Source organism: Girardinichthys multiradiatus, chromosome 5 (genome assembly GCF_021462225.1).
Source record: "Girardinichthys multiradiatus isolate DD_20200921_A chromosome 5, DD_fGirMul_XY1, whole genome shotgun sequence".
Taxonomy (NCBI): Eukaryota; Metazoa; Chordata; class Actinopteri; order Cyprinodontiformes; family Goodeidae; genus Girardinichthys; species Girardinichthys multiradiatus.
Window position 1 is genome coordinate 10,139,482 of NC_061798.1, and position 19,507 is coordinate 10,158,988.

The 19,507-nt window shown below is 41.4% G+C and overlaps 2 protein-coding genes across 2 annotated transcripts; one reads left to right on the forward strand and one right to left on the reverse strand.

The window, feature by feature from the left end:
* The first annotated feature begins 2,041 nt into the window (after positions 1-2,041).
* mb (myoglobin) lies at positions 2,042-4,267 on the forward strand. The gene is made up of 4 exons (XM_047366029.1): positions 2,042-2,196; positions 2,802-2,903; positions 3,548-3,767; positions 3,860-4,267. The coding sequence occupies exons 2-4, from the start codon at positions 2,821-2,823 to the stop codon at positions 3,998-4,000; spliced, it is 444 nt and encodes a 147-aa protein (XP_047221985.1). The 5' UTR covers positions 2,042-2,196; positions 2,802-2,820; the 3' UTR covers positions 4,001-4,267.
* A 10,486-nt stretch (positions 4,268-14,753) lies between these two features.
* pane1 (proliferation associated nuclear element) lies at positions 14,754-19,119 on the reverse strand. The gene is made up of 6 exons (XM_047366108.1): positions 18,954-19,119; positions 17,842-17,918; positions 17,398-17,496; positions 16,874-16,953; positions 16,701-16,792; positions 14,754-15,193 (listed from the first exon to the last, which is right to left on the reverse strand). The coding sequence occupies exons 1-6, from the start codon at positions 19,008-19,010 to the stop codon at positions 15,044-15,046; spliced, it is 555 nt and encodes a 184-aa protein (XP_047222064.1). The 5' UTR covers positions 19,011-19,119; the 3' UTR covers positions 14,754-15,043.
* Between the last annotated feature and the right edge of the window lie 388 nt (positions 19,120-19,507).

The window sequence follows — 19,507 nt, forward strand, 5'->3', positions numbered from 1 at the left end:
TGAGATGCTTTAAGCAGGCCATTCGTGCTGAAAAATCCTTGAGTACTTCTGAATTAAAACAAGTTTGAAAAGAATAGTTGGCCTTAAGGATGTAAAAGGCTCTTGTTACTGCCAAAACTGGTGCAACCAGTTATTATGTTTAGGGGGAAATTACTTTTTCACATAGAGCCAGGTTGTTTTGGATAGCATTTTTCCTTTAGTGAATAAAATAATCATTTGTAATATAAATTTTGTATGTACTTAGTTTATCTTTATTTGACATTGAAATGTATTTGATGATCCGAAACATTTAAGTGTGACAAAAATGCAAAAACAGAAATCTGTGCAAATGATATATAATAGGCTTGCCATATGGGTTTTTTTGATTATTGTGCTCTGGAAGGCTTTCGTTTAAAGAGAAACACCTTTATTAAACTCCAAAAACTCCAGCTTTGCTGTTGGACAATTTCTGTTTCAAGCAAACTGCGTCACACATGGGAAACAATCAGTAGATCAGATGATTTGCAGTTGAAACGAAGTCAACAAGTTTTGATTTTTTTTTGTAAGTGTGTTTTACTGATGAAGATTGTTTTACATCATTTGGGCTTATTTTACAAGCATGGTTAATGATCCTTGGAAATTTAGATTTTTAGAGAAACATCCCAGCTGGTTTATACAAAACATCTAGGCTGCAGGTGTATACCATAATAATAATAATAATAATAATAATAATAATAATAATAATAATCTCAAGCTCTGGATGAGTGCACTATTGTGGGTTGGAACAAGTCAAAAAAAAAAAAAACACAACAAAAAAAGCACTTTTTACAGTTTGCTTCTTGAATGTTAATCGTTTATAATAATTAATAATTAAGATTGTGTGGATTAGTTTTAAGCCTTACCAACGAACCACATGTTGTTGACTGCAGACAGATAAACAGAAGCACAGTTTAGGTCCACAGTAGGCTAACCAAGCTGTCCTTCTTTGTTTTTGGGTCGCACATCCTTTTCATAGCCTGCGCCACACACTGAGATGATGTTCATTGTATATTTTATGGCTCTATTTCTTCAAAGTCAGCACATGAGATGTTTTTTTCAAACATCTAAACTGGTTTACATCCGAGAGCAGAATAAAGGAGGGAAGTGTCCACTGAGCGATGCTCAGCAGGGAACATTTAGGGAAACAATAAATCCCAAATCTAATTGTGCACATTTTAGAATCCTGCAAATAAACAAAGGAGATGAAACACAGCTAAAACCTTTATTGTTAATAGTGAAAGTTAAAATCGACTGCCTGAGGTAGAAATCATATGAAGCTAAAATAACAAAAATGGTAATAAACAAAATCACTGTTTATTAGGTTTAATAAAAGAAGACACAAGTGTAAAAAGATCAGTGATATGAGTTGTTCTTCTATTTTATACATTTTTACTACTTTATACTATTTATTTTCTTCTTCTTATAATCACTTTCAGTCACTGTATGTCTTTGCATCGCTTTTTGAAAGATTCAAAGTTGACAAAACCCCATTTAGGGGAAACAACAAACATGTGGAAGAAGGTGCTCTGACCAGACGAGACCAAAACTGAACTTTGGTCTATATGTATAATGTTATGTGTGGCAGGAAACTAACACTGGTGGTGGCAGCATCATGCTGTGGGGTTGTTGTCTTCAGCAGGGACAGTGAAGCCGGTCAGAGTTCATGGGGAAATGGATAGAGTTAAATACAAGAACCTGTTGGAGACAGCAAAATATTTATGAGTGAGGACGACGGCTCATGAATATAAATGCATGGCACCCTATGCATCCATCAAACACTAATTGATCAAAGAAATGTTTTCTATATTCTGCATGCAGTGCCTGCTTCTGCACTCATACAGTGTAGGAATTGAGAGCATTTTGATCCAAATGAAAAGAGTTTCATACCAGTTAAAAAGCATGGAAACAAACATTTTACTGAGGTGGGCTAACAGAAAAGTGTGTCCCAGTTATCACATGACGCTCACTGGGCTGATGTTTGTTGGATATCAGAGGTTTGTGTTGCTGAGAGCGTTTTTAGGAGACATGCAGGAAGAGAGGTAGACTGATAGGAGTGCTGGAAAAAATTGGGTGGCAGGACAGAGGGAGGGAGTATAAAAGGACAGCTTGGTGGGGGGGTTGGGAGTCAGGCCAAGGAGAATTTTGGATAACCACGCAGAATTTCTTCTAATCTTGCAGGTCGGTAATGCTTTTATTATTAGTTTTGCATCATAATCTCTGGTAAAAATTTGGACATTTTAATTATTATCAAAAGTTTAATATAATTCAGTTTTAAACTGCTAGACTGAGGAACAGTTTTATTTAAAGAAAACTGTATAAAAATCTCACTCGCACAGAAGATGTGTTGCCATGCATTCTATAAGAAGAAATCTTCAGATTTTTCTCATGGACCAATATTTGCTGAATACAAGCAAGTCTTAAAGAACAATTATCTTTAAAGAGAAACCAACTTTGAGGTAAATAAAAACCTGCTGTGTCTCCAATTTCAACCTAAATAATACGGAGTTACACTGAGGTTACATAACACATTCACTAAGGTCAAATGAGGTAATGGATCCAACTCTTCTGGTAATGAGGTGACCTTGAATAAAGCGGTTCTTGGCCTGAGGCCATCAAGTCAAACAGGAGAAATGCAATGATAACACTGTTTGTGGAGCTCATACAAACCTCCAAAAACCAGGAGAATCAGGACGCTTTTTTTTTTTTTCTTTCATTCCCTTCTTTTGAAAGAGCAGTTTTATAAACAATACGTGTTTCATATCTCTGTGTCTGTTTTTTGTCAGACTCTTGTCTCCTCAGACAATGGCGGACTTTGATATGGTTCTGAAGCACTGGGGTCCGGTGGAAGCGGATTACAGCTCCCATGGGAATCTGGTTCTGACCCGGTCAGTGGCTCCCATGACTGCTCCCATGCTTAAATGTCAGATTGTTTTCACAGCAATAATTAGTGTTTCAATAACAAAGCTCCCTCTAATGTGAATCAAGGTAGTTGAAATTTGCTCAGGAAAAATATTTTTTCATTCTTGCTCTTTACTTTTTATGTTGAAGTCAATCAATAAAATTATGAATTATACAACGTTAGAGGTAATGATGGAAAAAAAAAAGTTATATGTCATAGCTGGCAGGGGCTGGTATGACAGTCTCATAAGATGATAACTTTGAGTTAACCATGGATTTACATATAAATGTATGGCCTAATTGACCTAATTATTATTAAAAAAAGAAAAGTCAATTATTCCTACTGCTTTTCAAATGACAAACAATGAGCTACTCTATAGTGCCTGGCAGCCTGAGATAACTTTAATTACTCAGATAGTTTTCCTAGCACCTCATGGGATGAAAAAGTATAAGCAGGTCTGAAACCCGGCCCATTTCTAGTCACAATATGAAAATCTAACTACTGCTCATCAGCAAGGAGAAAGGTGTGACATCCTCCTCTGTTGACAACATTTAAATATTCCAGTCTGAAAGCATATTGTCACAGAGGTGTTTTTGGTGCTATAATTCTTTGATTTTCGTCTCCTCACAGCTTATTCCATGAGCACCCAGAAACCCAGAAGCTGTTCCCGAAGTTTGCTGGCCTTGGTAAGGGGGATCTGGCTAGTAATGCAGCTGTTTCTGCCCATGGTGCCACTGTGCTGAAGAAGCTTGGTGAACTGCTAAAGGCTAAAGGCAACCATGCTGCCATCCTCAAACCTCTGGCCAACAGCCATGCCACCAAGCATAAGATCCCAATCAATAACTTCAGGGTGAGGCTGCTGTCATCATAACCATGCTTCCCCTTCCAAAGACTTCTTTTGCAGTAATTTCCATGAATTTATCCGTTTTTCCTTCCTTTCAGCTGATTACTGAGGTGATCGCTAAAATCATGGGGGAGAAGGCCGGCCTGGATGCTGCCGGCCAGCAGGCCCTGAGGAATGTGATGGCCATTGTCATCGCTGACATCGACTCCACTTACAAAGAGCTGGGCTATACTGGTTGAACGCTGTGGTCACAAGTCAGACTTTAACCATCAGAAAACCTTCTACTTGCAAGCACTTTCACATTGTGACATAGGCTCTTCTTGATTTAATAAGTAATAAAACTGCTGGGAATATTAATCTTAGCCTTTAATAAAGCATAAGCTTAAAGGACTTGCTTTCATTGTAACTCACTGCCTATTTGCTTAATGTACGTCTAAATTTCTGGAAACAATTTAAATGTACTGTTTATAACTGCCTCATTTTACCAATAAAAAGCTCTGCTTCTCCGTATCGCTCATTACTTTTGGTCACATCTCTGTGTTTTTATATTGTTCACCCTTAGCTCAGAATTTGTAAAGTAAGGCTATGTTAAAAGGGTTGATATCTTACCCACAGTGAATAACTATTTTGCCACCTTTATTAAATCTAATTTTAGATTCAATTTAATTCAGTTTATAAAGCCCAATTCACAACACATGTGGTCTCAAGGCACTTTACAAAGTCAATTCAGTCAAATCATACACATTCAAAGCTAAGTACATACATTGCAAATGATGCTAGTTATAAAACAGTGCAATCAAATTCAGTTATTATCTAAAGTGGTTTAAATGTTTTCTATCTAGGTCAGTTGGGTTCGGGGGCTGAGAGGGGCCGGGGGGGGGGCAGGGTCTCAGGTCTCTGGGTCCATGGCTGCTCCGGCAATCCCACAAGCCCTGCTGTTTCAGCTCCCTGGGGCTTCTGCACTGTGGCTGCTGGGTGGTTCTCCTCTGCTCTTCTCTGGCGAGGGTGCGGTAGTCCCGGTGGTGGTCCTCCTGGGGTTCCTGTGCTCTGGGGGGCCTTTGGATGTCTGTGGCTCAGATCTCCGTGTCTTTCTCGGGTCCAGGGTGGCTGGTCACAATTGCAATTGCATATTTTTATGGAGAAAACGTATTTACTCAAGCACACTAATTACACCCAGGTGTAACCCAGGTTTTTGGATTTTTCAGTAACATTGCTGCTGTTATATGTTTCTGCAGGTGTAGAAGCAGTCTTCTAGGGTGTTATCTTGTTACCTCTTCACCCTTCTTCTCTATCTCCTCAATTCTTTTCTCCTTCTTTTCCTTTTTCCTTTTTGCCCCACCTCTCTCTCTTTCTTGCTTTTTTTTTTTTTCCTTTTCGTGTCCATAACAATTTGAAATATAATAAAGTTTTTTAATATATATATATCAAGTGGAGCACTATAGCATTACCTGTAATGCTCCACATGTGAAAGTAAATCTGCTGGGCTTCATCTTGGCACTCAGACAACAATTCAGAGTGCTACTCTGCAGGACAGGACCCACTTTAAAAAAAAAGTGATCCATTGGATGTTTTACTTTAGTTCTTCACACAAAAGACCATTATTTGTCCAAATATTACTTTATTATTCTTTTCCACCAAATTTTGATCCACTTAATACGTCAAGTAAGTGAAAGAAATCAAAACATAGGAAAGGAAAAAGCACATTAAAAAGGCCAAATCTAGAATAAAGTGTAACTCAGTTGCATGGTATATTTAGAAAGAAGGAATGTTATAGTAACTGAAAGTTTGAATATAAAATAGTGTTACTGGCATCAGGCTACAACCTCACCAGTTTCAGATGGATTAAAACTGATAGTTGGGTTCCATGATGTCAAATACAAGCAAAACTCCAACATACGTAGGTACCTAAACCTAGTTTTCCTTGTTTTGTCCTTGGACTCTTTAAATAAAATACACTGATCACAGTGTCTGTCTCCATGAGGCAAGAGTCATGGCCTTTTCATTTAGCTCGAATAGTCAAGTGCTTAAATCCGTTTAAGCAAAGTTGTGCGTGAAAGAGTCAAGAGACTATCAGCGCTATCATGGACATTCCTCTGTCCCACTGACATCCTGTTGTCCTTCCAGGTCCTCACTTGGTGCCAAAATATTGTTTGGTTAACTCGTCCGATGGATAATTGCCTTGATGATAACCTTTTAATACTGCATGTGTGTGTGTGTGTGCATGTGTGTGCACACATTGCAGACGTGACACAAAGCACAACCCTCGGGAGACACACCTCTGCCTTCACTTGTCCTCTAATGTCCGAGCAGCTGACGACTGAGCTGAGGTCACCCACCCTCAGAGCTTTTTAGTGGGTCGGTGGAGCAGTACCACATGATACGCTTTGTGAATGAGTAGCTGTCAAGTGTATGTTTGCCAAATGTGTTAAAGATTTGGCTAAAGTTTTGTTGTTTTTCAGTTGCTCTGTGTGATATGAGCGTTGCCGAGTTCCCACATGCAATAAAAGAAATCAGCATTCCAGGAAATTATTGCAGTCACTGTAACTGCTGGTTGTAACATTTTCTATATACAGCCCAGCATTCAGTGGGAGTTGAGAAGGCTAAAGAAAAGTTTTAAGCGTATATATCTACAATTCTAATATGCAATATGCAGACGTATTCCTCGTTTTGTTAGAATTGCCCCTTTAAGGTTTAAGGTGTTGACTAAAAGTTGTAATAATAACCAGCAAGTACAGGTTGACATATCTGTAAACCATAAAGACATCCAAAATGTTATGTACAAAGAAAGTACACTGTATATTTAACAGTAATGTGTATAATGCAATGCCGAAAAGTATTCATCAGCAATAAATGTGAGCTCAATGTTGTTTTAGTCATACCAAACAAACGCAGCAGAGACAGGAAATTGTCTGATATCTCAAAATGACTTGATGGCTCCATCTGCGTACGCAAGTTAATTTGGACTCTGTGGACACTCACACGGCCACGGCCCAACATTTTCGTAGGGAGACAGTTGGTGTATTTTGCAAGATTTGTGGCATATTTTTCTGTTTGACAGTTCTCTGTGATTTTAGTTTATTGTGCAGGGTGATCAGATGCATTTTAAGTCAGTGCAAAGAGTTGTATTAAAATAATTGTTCCTATCACAAACTCATTTTTACTTTGCTGTGGACAAAATCTTTAGGTGCATCTCACTGAATTAGAATAGCATTGAAAAGTCTTTTATTTCAGTAATTCAGATCACAAAGTGAAACTCATATCATATCTAAGTAATATATTTAAAGTGTTTATTACTTTTAATTTAGATGATTATGGCTTACAGCTAATAAAATCCTCATGCATAGAAAAATAGAATGTTACATAAGACAAAAAAAAGAAAAGAAAAGATTTTTAGTTCGGCCTGTTGAAAGGTATGTCAACTGTACAGTAAATGCACTCAGTACGTGGTTGCCTGAGGCTCAGCTAAAGGGTTATGGAAGCCCCGAGTGCTCATGAAAGGTTTGTAACTTTCCATTAGTTTAACGTGGAACTATATAAAGAAAAAGGAAAGCAATGTTTAAGCAACAAAACACAAGATATATGAGGAGGTAAGATTTGCAGCAAAATGTCTGTTTTTTACTTTTTCTGATGCTAACAGTACAGTCATGTTTGATAAATTTGATAAATCTTCTTTGTCAGATTAAAAGTACCTTTTGAAATTAACAACCTTTAAGCAGGTATTAAACATACTTTTTATTAAGCTCATGTTTCCGTATTAAAAGTTTTGCATTTTCCGAATGAGCAGAAATAAAGGCGCGAAAACATCAGTCTGTGGGGAATTAATTTATTTCACTTAAGTGAATTAAGCTACTGAAATCCATTAACCCTTCAATAATCTTTTAATTTATTGGGTCTGTAGAAGAATTACACTTGCAACATATTAATGAAGGTTTCAGAAGAAATAAACAGGCAAAAAAGGCCACAAACAAGGATTAAATCTCATCAGTATGCCAAAAATCACCAAGAGATCTACATGTTGTCCAATATGGCATATGTTCATTTTTTGGGTAGATGATTGACAGATCAGCTTGCAAAATAAACGAGGAGTTTAATGATTGGACAATTATCTCAATGTCTGTTGGAGATTATGTTTAGTCTTTTTCAGTGTAAATGTTTTACTGCTTTTTTTCTGGAAAGTTTACTTCACCATAAGCATTTGTCACCAAAATTATGTTAAAACCTAAATTTCTTCCGTCTATTAAGAAATAAACTAACCACTGTAAACAACACAGTGATGCAAAGCCAAAAGAACATAGAGGCAAAAACATGAAAAGCACATCAGCTTCCATCAACACCCACTGAAAGGAGAGACGGGCATACAGAGCAAAATGCTTTGAGGACCTTCTGTAGAAATTTTTAGAATAAAGCCAACATTAAATCCTTTGCAAAACCCACCAACCTCAAATGAAAATAATTGTTTCAAGCTCTCAAATGCATGTTACAGAAAACAGTCAACAGTACTCGTACTCGTCGTCTTCCGCTTTATCCGGGACCGGGTCGCGGGGGCAGCAGACTCAACAGAGACGCCCAGACGTCCCTCTCCCCAGACACCTCCTCCAGCTCCTCCAGGGGGAGCCCAAGGCGTTCCCATGCCAGCCGAGAGACATAGTCCCTCCAGCGTGTCCTGGGCCGTCCCCTGGGCCTCCTCCCGGTGGGACGTGCCTGGAACACCTCCCAAGGAAGGCGTCCAGGAGGCATCCGGTATAGATGCCCGAGCCACCTCAACTGGCTCCTCTCGATGTGGAGGAGCAGCGGCTCTACTCCGAGCTCCTCCCGGATGGCCGAGCTCCTCACCCTATCTCTAAGGGAGTGCCCGGCCACCCTACGGAGGAAGCTCATTTCAGCCGCTTGTATCCGGGATCTCGTTCTTTCGGTCATGACCCAAAGTTCATGGCCATAAGTGAGGGTAGGAACGTACACCGACCAGTAAATTGAGAGCTTTGCTTTTCGGCTCAGCTCTCTCTTCACCACAACGGACCGGCACAGCGCCCCCATTACTGTGGCAGCCGCACCGATCTGTCTGTCGATCTCCCGCTCCATTCTTCCCTCACTCGTGAACAAGACCCCGAGATACTTAAACTCCTCCACTTGAGGCAGGAACTCCCCTCCAACCTGAAGAGGACAAGCCACCCTTTTCCCGTCGAGTACCATGGCCTCGGACTTGGAGAAGCTGATCCTCATCCCAGCCGCTTCACACTCGGCTGCGAACCGCCACAGCGCATGCTGTAGGTCTTGGCTAGAGGGGGCCAGCAGGACCACGTCATCCGCAAAAAGAAGAGACGAAATCCACTGGTCACCAAACCCAACCCCCTCCGGCCCTTGGCTGCGTCTAGAAATCCTGTCCATAAAAGTTATGAACAGGACCGGTGACAAAGGGCAGCCCTGCCGGAGTCCAACATGCACCGGGAACAGGTCCGACTTAGTGCCGGCAATGCGGACCAAACTCCTGCTCCGCTCGTACAGGGACCGGATGGCCCCTAGTAAAGGGCCCCCAATTCCATACTCCTGGAGCACCCCCGACAGGGCATCACGAGGGACACAGTCGAATGCCTTCTCCAGGTCCACAAAACACATGTGAACCGGTTGGGCAAACTCCCATGAACCCTCGAGCACCCTGTAGAGGGTATAGAGCTGGTCCAGTGTTCCACGGCCGGGACGAAAACCACACTGCTCCTCCTGAAGCCGAGGTTCGACTATCGGTCGGACTCTCCTGTCCAATACCCTGGCGTAGGCCTTACCAGGGAGGCTGAGGAGTGTGATCCCCCTGTAGTTGGAACACACCCTCCGGTGTGTTCCCAGTCTGCCAGTCCCAGTCTGCCAGTCCAGAGGCACTGTCCCCGACCGCCACGCAATGTTGAAGAGACGTGTCAACCATGACAGCCCTAGCACATCCAGAGACTTGAGGTACTCAGGGCGGATCTTATCCACCCCCGAAGCCCTGCCACCGCAGAGCTTTTTAACCACCTCAGGCCCGTGTTTTTGCCTCTGCCACAGCCCGGGCCGCAGCACGCTTGGCCTCACGGTACCCGTCAGACGCCTCAGGAGTCCCACAAGCCAACCACAGCCGATAGGACTCCTTCTTCAGCTTAACAGCATCCCTTACTGCCGGTGTCCACCACCGGGTTCTGGGATTGCCGCTGCGACAGGCACCGCAGACCTTACGGCCACAGCTACGGGCAGCAGCATCGACAATAGATGCGGAGAACATGGTCCACTCGGACTCTATGTCTCCAACATCCCCCGGGATCTGGTCGAAGCTCTCCCGGAGGTGGGAGTTGAATACATCCCTGGCCGAGGGCTCCGCCAGACGTTCCCAGCAGACCCTCACTATGCGCTTGGGCCTGCCAAGTCTGACTGGCTTTCTCCTCCTCCAGCGGATCCAACTCACCACCAGGTGATGATCAGTGGACAGCTCAGCCCCTCTCTTCACCCGAGTGTCCAAAACATGTGGCCGAAGATCTGATGATACGACAACAAAGTCGATCATCGACCTCCTGCCTAGGGTGTCCTGGTGCCAAGTCCACTGATGGACACCCTTATGTTTGAACATGGTGTTCATTATGGACAATCCATGACTAGCACAGAAGTCCAGTAAGAAAACACCACTCGGATTCAGATCGGGGAGGCCATTCCTCCCGATCACGCCTCTCCAGGTGTCACTGTCGTTCCCCACGTGGGCGTTGAAGTCCCCCAGCAAAATAATGGAGTCCCCGGGAGGGGCACTATCCAGCACCCCCGACAGAGACGCCAAGAAGGCCGGGTACTCCGCACTGCCACTCGGCCCGTAGGCTGAAATGATAGTCAGAGACCTCTCCCCAACCCGAAGGCGCAGGGATACGACCCTCTCATCCACTGGGGTAAACCCCAACACGAGACGGCTGAGCTGGGGGGCAACAAGCAAACCCACACCAGCCCGCCGCCTCTCCCCGTGGGCCACTCCAGAGTAGAACAGAGTCCAACCCCTCTCAAGGAGATGGGTTCCAGAGCCCACGCTGTGCGTGGAGGCAAGCCCGACTATTTCTAGTCGATATCTCTCGACCTCCCGCACAAGCTCAGGCTCCTTCCCCCCCAGCGAGGTGACATTCCACGTCCCTAGAGCCAGCCTAAGCATCCGGGGATCGGGCCGCTGAGGTCTCCACCTTCGTCCGCCACCCAATCCTCTTTGCACCGCAACAGTATCCTGATCAAACTTTTGTTTCAGGAATACAAAAGTATTCTAAATTTCACTGCTGCAAGTGTGAGAGTGTAGCAGAAATATAGTGTCCAGATTGTGAGAATATCTTCTAATACCGCCACCTGGTATGCTTGTTCCTTCGAGATGTCATCCTCACGAGGTTGATGCATTCAGTTGGTTTGATAAATCCCTTAGTGTGTGATCCCTCAACAGTTCCCTCTGTCAAGGGTGGGGTCCTCAAGTTTTTTAGAAGTGTGAACTTCGTTAAAAGCTGTAAAGCTGGAGGTGGTACTTTTAAATGGCCACTGTTGTAATGGTAAATAAGGAAATCTACTCTGGTCTTTTATTTGACATACAGGTCCTCCTCAAAATATTAGCATATTGTGATAAAGTTCATTATTTTCCATAATGTCATGATGAAAATTTAACATTCATATATTTTAGATTCATTGCACACTAACTGAAATATTTCAGGTCTTTTATTGTCTTAATACGGATGATTTTGACATACAGCTCATGAAAACCCAAAATTCCTATCTCACAAAATTAGCATATTTCATCCGACCAATAAAAAAAAAGTGTTTTTAATACAAAAAACGTCAACCTTCAAATAATCATGTACAGTTATGCACTCAATACTTGGTCGGGAATCCTTTTGCAGAAATGACTGCTTCAATGCGGCGTGGCATGGAGGCAATCAGCCTGTGGCACTGCTGAGGTCTTATGGATGCCCAGGATGCTTCGATAGCGGCCTTTAGATCATCCAGAGTGTTGGGTCTTGAGTCTCTCAACGTTCTCTTCACAATATCCCATAGATTCTCTATGGGGTTCAGGTCAGGAGAATTGGCAGGCCAATTGAGCACAGTGATACCATGGTCAGTAAACCATTTACCAGTGGTTTTGGCACTGTGAGCAGGTGCCAGGTCGTGCTGAAAAATGAAATCTTCATCTCCATAAAGCTCTTCAGCAGATGGAAGCATGAAGTGCTCCAAAATCTCCTGATAGCTAGCTGCATTGACCCTGCCCTTGATAAAATACAGTGGACCAACACCAGCAGCTGACACGGCACCTCGGACCATCACTGACTGTGGGTACTTGACACTGGACTTCTGGCATTTTGGCATTTCCTTCTCCCCAGTCTTCCTCCAGACTCTGGCACCTTGATTTCCGAATGACATGCAGAATTTGCTTTCATCCGAAAAAAGTACTTTGGACCACTGAGCAACAGTCCAGTGCTGCTTCTCTGTAGCCCAGGTCAGGCACTTCTGCCGCTGTTTCTGGTTCAAAAGTGGCTTGACCTGGGGAATGCGGCACCTGTAGCCCATTTCCTGCACACGCCTGTGCACGGTGGCTCTGGATGTTTCTATTCTAGACTCAGTCCACTGCTTCTGCAGGTCCCCCAAGGTCTAGAATCGGCTCTTCTCCACAATCTTCCTCAGGGTCCGGTTACCTCTTCTCGTTGTGCAGCGTTTTCTGCCACACTTTTTCCTTCCCACTGAGGTGCCTTGATACAGCACTCTGGGAACAGCCTATTTGTTCAGAAATTTATTTCTGTGTCTTACCCTCTTGCTTGAGGGTGTCAATAGTGGCCTTCTGGACAGCAGTCAGGTCGGCAGTCTTACCCATGATTGGGGTTTTGAGTGATGAACCAGGCTGGGAGTTTTAAAGGCCTCAGGAATCTTTTGCAGGTGTTTAGAGTTAACTCATTGATTCAGATGATTAGGTTCATAGCTCGTTTAGAGACCCTTTTAATGATATGCTAATTTTGTGAGATAGGAATTTTGGGTTTTCATGAGCTGTATGCCAAAATCATCCGTATTAAGACAATAAAAGACCTGAAATATTTCAGTTAGTGTACAATGAATCTAAAATATATGAATGTTAAATTTTCATCATTACATTATGGAAAATAATGAACTTTATCACAATATGCTAATATTTTGAGAAGGACCTGTACAATCATCGGTTACTGGAAAAATATGTTGTTGTTTTTGTACTCAGACATATGTATGTCTGCTGTCACCGATTTGATGGACAAGCTGAAAAAGTTCAACGCAAGAGTGCTGCAACTCTCAAATGCTATTTAAATATATATAGGCTATGTGCCACTGCAACAGAATTGATGCAAATGGCACTTAAATGTTGCACTGACACAATGACATCTTATAATTGTACACTATGCAAACATTCCTAGGTGCTGATCAAGATTTACTCACCTTGGCATGCTGAAAGCTTGAAAGTAATGGCATGGCCTACTTTCTGATCAATTCAGCTTATAATTTTATGACCACTTGGGGTCACTCAACAAGCACTAAACTTTATTCTACAGATGGTCAGCTGATCCTAAATATGAAAAAGAAATAACAGTGATGTCACAGCAGAAGTAACGCACCCCATCCTGACGCAACTGAACATTGTGGATTCCTCACCCCTGATCCCAAAGCACTTTTTCAAACCATGAGCACATCAAAAACAACTCACTCTAAAGCTATAACGAGACTTGATGTATTTTTTCACACTTAGACCTGTGTAACACATGTTCTGCAATGCACCAGCATACACAACAAGCAACAGTGACAGCAGTTAAGTTTCAGCTTGAATGTGAACTCTTATTTCAGAGCATCGTCCTAAAACAGCTGAAACTTCCTCCAGAGCAGTGGTTCTTAACCTGTGTTCTATCGAACCCTAGGGGTTCGATGAGTCGGTCTCAGGGATTCCTCTGCCACGGAGGTAAAGACACACTTGTGTAAAGTCGTGATGACACGCCCCGCTTGGCCATCACTTGCTGCAGAGGATCACGTTACATTGCTTGGCCAATCAGTGCTGTGGGGAATTTAGTGCGCGCAGTAGTCAACGGCTGTCGTAGTTGTACGTTGTGTGGTTTTTCTCTTAATATTTTAATCCATACTAAATATGTTGAGCAAAAAAAGAAAGTGGTCGGATGAATATGTACAACATCACGTGTATCACGGAATGGGATGGGAGTCAGCGTCCTATCTGCATGATATGCAATGCCAAGTTGAGCAACTCTAGTCTCGTACCGGCAAAACTAAAGGAACACTTCTTGAAGCTGCATGGAGATGGGGAATACAAGAACACAACGCTTGCTGAATTCAAGGTGAAACGAGCCAGATTCGATGAAAGGGGCACTCTGCCTGCTCTTGGATTTGTACCCGTTAACAAACCGATCCTCACAGCATTGTACAAAGTTGGTTATTTGATCGCAAAGCAGGGTAAGCCACACACCATTGGTGAAACACACATAAAACCAGCTGCGTTAAAGATGGCGAATCCGATACTCGGAACAGCGGCCGAAGGTAAATTATCCCAAATTCCAGAAGGTCATCAGCTGCTCTTTAAACAGCTAATGTTGAGTGCTAACAGGGTAAAGTAGACAATGTGCAGATGGAAATTTCATGCTCAGATCACCTCTGGGATGTGCTTAGATAGATCTTCAAACTCCACAGCATGGAGAGAAAACAGCTTTCAGGAGCAACAATACACAAAGTTATTGTTTTTGCAAAGATTCCTTTGTCTCACTGACTTCACCGTAATCCTCCACTGGAGGCCATGTGTTTAATATCTTGTATAGTGGAAACTTGCCAGGATAACTATTAATAGTTTGCGTGTTAGTGTTTGCATGCAGACGTGACACTAGGGACACTGTCTCTGGACACGCTCCGAGTGACACACCTTTTCCACCCCTGTCTGACCCTCTTTGATATCACTAAATGAGCTTATATCGTGCCTGCTACTCAAAAGGACACAAGACTTGTCTCTATGAGCTAAGATTACGTTTTTATTGGATAAACAAAATTCTAAGTTATAGATCCTACTTACAGATCTATGTATTTTCTTGTATTAACAGTGGATTTTTACTGAAAGCACATCTTTAGGCAAGACACAACACTGTATGAACTGTAAATTACAAAAACAATGTTGAAGTACAATCACTAAAACTCACTACCTCAACAGACATGTACAAATGCAACTAATGAAGTAAGGCCTTACAAATAAATACAACATAAAAAGCTCCAGGAAAGATATTATTTCAAACAAATGACAGGAGCTAATCGAAACTTGGCTGGTCGATGTCCGGAGGCATGGCGCATCTGGTCAGGTTTGACAGGTACAGAGCGGTAGTGTTCGGAACAAGACCGGATGCCACTTTCAGGATAGTGAGCAACCGTCGCGCCGAACTCGTTACGCCTTCTGGAGTCTGATGAGGAAAAATGATAAAAACGACAAAGAAAAATGTGACGGATTGGGAAAACACATGGATACATTTGTTGCCATCTCTGCTAAAAGTGGTAAAAAGCCTTAATAAATTCATATTTTTTGCAGTCGCATAATCTCACACTGAATAATTTGAAAAAAGACTGAAATTTAGGGGTTGGAAAGTCTCCAAATGGAAATTGAATGTGTGTACACATCAAGCAGGTATTTGATAGTGATACCAGAAAAAAGTCTTTTCTTTCCTACCATCCAAAATTTGGCTGAACTCCACATGGACTTAACCAGGTGCTTTATTCAGATGAGACTGAGATTAAGCTTTTCCGCAAGGTAGGGGTGGCTTGAAACAAAGGATGAATATGTGGGAAAGAATCTAGAAATGAAACTTTAGTCTGGATAAACATTCCTTATGCACACTGTTAGGTATGATGGAGGATCTGTGATGCTGTGGGAACCTTGTTACAGAGCTTTGGCACCATGAAATCTTTAAAATACAAGGACATTGTACATGAAAATGTGATGGACTCTATCAGTAAATGAAAATGTGACATACCAGGCCACTTAAACCGGTAACTAATCCAAATCAAAGAGTCAAATCAACAGACAAAAAAATAAATAAATAAATCAACCTTTTATGGACATCACAGTTACCAAGCCTAAATTTTATGGAAAACCTGTAGGGAAGACAGCATGAGAGAAGCCTGGATGATCTGTGGGTAACATGTTCAGTTTAACGTTGTGATTTGGCAATTTAGAGAGAACAGCATGTCAAATTCATGTAAAGCCAGTTCATTTATTATGCATTATTAGACTTTCATTGTTTACAAACAGAAGAAGAAAAAAATGTAAAGAAAACCAAACATTTTCCACCCGGAATATGATAAAAAGCTAATTCCTGAATTTTCAAGACTGCATAGCAATCATGGAGCTATTTACAGCAGGGGTAACAACTGTGCCATGTGGATTTTTTTTAAGGAATGGCTTTTTTTCCCCCCACACTAAATAATTGTAGTCAAACAAATGTTTGTATTTTTTAAAAAATGTTCAGTGTTACATTATGACATTTTTTTTAAAGGAAAATCTAATAAAAAGCAGCAAAGCCCACTGAAAAACCTCTAAGAACTGTCAATGCCTCACAATGACAAGTATCACTATTGTAGTATCTATAACAATATACATTTATGGGCTTTTTTCCCTTTAAGACAATGGGCTCACCGACTGGTGTGGCTATGATGAGGGTCATAAATGTGGCTGAACAAACAAAAAGCAATATGAAACTCATATTGCTTCCAATCAGACACATTTCACATCACCGTCCTCATCATTATTAAAGCCTGATTTTTTTTGTTTTGTTTTATGACCTACAGATGTTACTAGCATTGTTATTATTAAATATTTTCCTTGTTTGGTCCTTCTAATTTCCTACCTCACCTTTTTATGGCTACTAAGTGAGACTTTAGGTGGAAAATATCCCTAATAATTGGTGCACAAACCTGATCCTCTGCAAACAACAGGGGGCAGTGGAGCGAAACAGCTAGCTGTCTGACAGCATCCAGGCGCCCTGTGCAGCCTAAAGCCTGACGAGCTGCAGGAGACATACAAATAAAGAGGTCACCCAGGCACATGCAAAAGGTTAAAGTAAGATTCAGGAAAGGATTTGCCATACCATTAGTAACCATGAAGCAGACTTTCCCCAGGAAGTATCCAGGATCCAGATATTTAAGAGAAGCTTTTGCTGACTTGACACTATGACAAAACGGTAATCAAACATGGCAGAGGATTGTTTTCAGCATGTATTCTTAAAGAAAGTAATATGCAATGAAAACAAGCATGTTAAAAGCATTGGGGGTCCCTGTCTGTACAATGAAATAAAGAGACCCTCTTGTTGGTAAAACAAGAGTACATTTTCTGATTTTATATGAATTTGGCTTCCAAGGTAAGCTATAAAAAAACTGGAATGTATGCAATCAAATCTGAATCTGTTAATACAATCAAACTGTGTTAGATTTGACCATATATTTCTCTATAACTACAATCGATTTGGACCTGTTTTTCATGTCAAGACCCTTGAGATAACATCTGTTCTGAATCGATGCTATATGAATAAACTGAAAGCCTAATACAAAACAAAATCACTAGATTAGAATGCTATAGCTGTGCGTTCAAGTGACTCTAGGGCCTGAAGGTTACCTCTTGTCCAAGGTCAGATTAATGATGAACACCACCAGGTCGATCCTCGGTCGACTCTCATCGTTCTTCGTGGGAATAGGGAGAGTCTTGGCTAGTCTCCTGCTCCATACAGAGAGCGAGGGTGTAATCAGTCCCAGATATGTTGGAGAGCGGCATTCATGGAAAAAGTACTTCATTAATCAGTGATTTCAAACTGGTTGTAAGAACAATAAAAATACTTTGCAAGGACACTGAGCACAATACTGATTGAGTAATGTCGACCAGAATTATCTAGCATAAGGTTAATTAAGACAGAACAGAACCAAATGAAACCTTGATTATAATTGCAATACTCTGAATGTTGCTCATATGTACAGGAAGACAATGGCAGCGGACTTTCTGGAATACCCCTGCAGTAAACAGCTGACCTTCAGTGCTGGCAGGGTCAGGGACGGGGTTACTCACACGTTCACAGTTACGGCCGTCTCCTCCACCAGGACATTTGCTAAACTCTGTTGAAACTGCTCTTCGTTCTCCACCAACTGCAGGAAAATCACTCCGCGTCAACGTTAAACGTAAAGAGCAAAACTTCATAGACTAAGAGCATATTATTATTATTATCACTATGTAAGAGAGCGAGACGATCTCCTAAATCCACGAATTAACCCATAAATAACAGAGGTGCTGGTATTAAACGTTTGAGATATCACCATCGCTTCCTATGAAATGTGGAATAAGTGCCAACTTCAGCTGTTATGCGCATATATTATAAACACAGGAGTATGAGGAATAGTTTTTAGGGTAATTTATTGTTCTTAATCTGTTAACCAGGTTGTATTCAAGGCTTCTGGATTGGGTTGGTGTCCAAACTTTTTGTCACATGGGCCAAAATCATCAAGTCAAAAGAAATCGAGGGCCAAAATAAAATCTTTTTTTTTTTTTATTCCAGAAAATCCCGGAAAGTTGTGAATATTATTTTTTTTTAACCTGCTCAACAATAAATTACACTGAAATATTTTAGTAAAACAAATAAAAGTCCTTTTTGACGGAAAGGAATCTCTAAACTTGTATAGATCCATAGGATAAAAAGGGTTCTATTTAATATAAGATTGAAAGGATAGCAAAAACCATAATTAAATGATGAATACTCTGTGCTTTTTCTAACATTTTCCATATCAAGAGTTCAATATGTCAGTAAACATTTCGCTCTAAAGAAAAAAACAACTAATTTGACTTCCGGGGGGCATATTTGTATCACTCTTGAATCGCGGTCTGGGGGCCGCACAAAACCAATTCAGGGATCACAAACGGCCCCCGGGCCGCACTATGGACACTCCTGTTTTTAGTTTAACGGTTAAACTGGGATAATCAAAACTTTACCAGGATATACTAGCTGGTAAGACAAACAGCCCAATAAGCAGCAGAAAGGTGGCATGTTTACATTATGCGCAGACAGCAGGCTGAGGTTTGTATAAACCCAAATGGAAAACTACGGCGGAAGCACGTAAATGCTGAGTAGTCTGATGAGTAACGTCCACACAGTCCTGCTTTACGGCACAATACAAATACAAACTCACCAGAATAGTGGCCGTGTTCAGCCCAGGACGTTTATTAAACGGGTTTAACAGAGACATCCTGCCTGATGACGAATATTAAACAGATTCAGCTCCAAACATTTAGCAAAACAGTCCCGGGTGTGTCGCGTCTCATTTTTTCAGCTCGCGCGTCTTTTTCAAACGCATCCCTGACGTCATTACGTATGGATAGCGGTTGCTGCGCGCCATCTAGAGGTCCGTGATCTTCAAGTCATGTTCCAACAGTTTATGGTACAATAAACAAAAAATAAACATTTTTTTTTTTTAAATAAAAAAGTATTTAGTTTAACTAGTAAACGCCCGGTTTAGTAAAATTCTAAACCGGGCGTTTTTCATTATGATCATGAGGTTGATGATGATTTTTTGTTTTTGATTTAATATAATGTAAAACAAACGGCGAATATCCATTCAGAGAAGTATTTCCACATTTTTTACTTAGGCTATTAGAACAGTACTTGGGACGTTTATAAAGAGACGTAAGAGTAATTGTTACTAAAATAAGCTAAAATCATTAATAACAATGGCATAACATTTAA

What these genes read in the sequence shown, in the direction of transcription:
- mb (XM_047366029.1), top strand. Translation starts at nt 2,821, where the DNA reads ATGGCGGACTTTGATATGGTTCTGAAGCACTGGGGTCCGGTGGAAGCG. An exon ending in GGGAATCTGGTTCTGACCCG is followed by an intron (nt 2,904 to 3,547) that starts GTCAGTGGCTCC and finishes GTCTCCTCACAG; the next exon opens with CTTATTCCATGAGCACCCAG. An exon ending in TCCCAATCAATAACTTCAGG is followed by an intron (nt 3,768 to 3,859) that starts GTGAGGCTGCTG and finishes CCTTCCTTTCAG; the next exon opens with CTGATTACTGAGGTGATCGC.
- pane1 (XM_047366108.1), bottom strand. Translation starts at nt 19,010, where the DNA reads ATGTCTCTGTTAAACCCGTTTAATAAACGTCCTGGGCTGAACACGGCC. An exon ending in TGAACACGGCCACTATTCTG is followed by an intron (nt 17,919 to 18,953) that starts GTGAGTTTGTAT and finishes ATTTTCCTGCAG; the next exon opens with TTGGTGGAGAACGAAGAGCA. An exon ending in TGTTGTTTGCAGAGGATCAG is followed by an intron (nt 15,194 to 16,700) that starts GTTTGTGCACCA and finishes TTTCCTCATCAG; the next exon opens with ACTCCAGAAGGCGTAACGAG.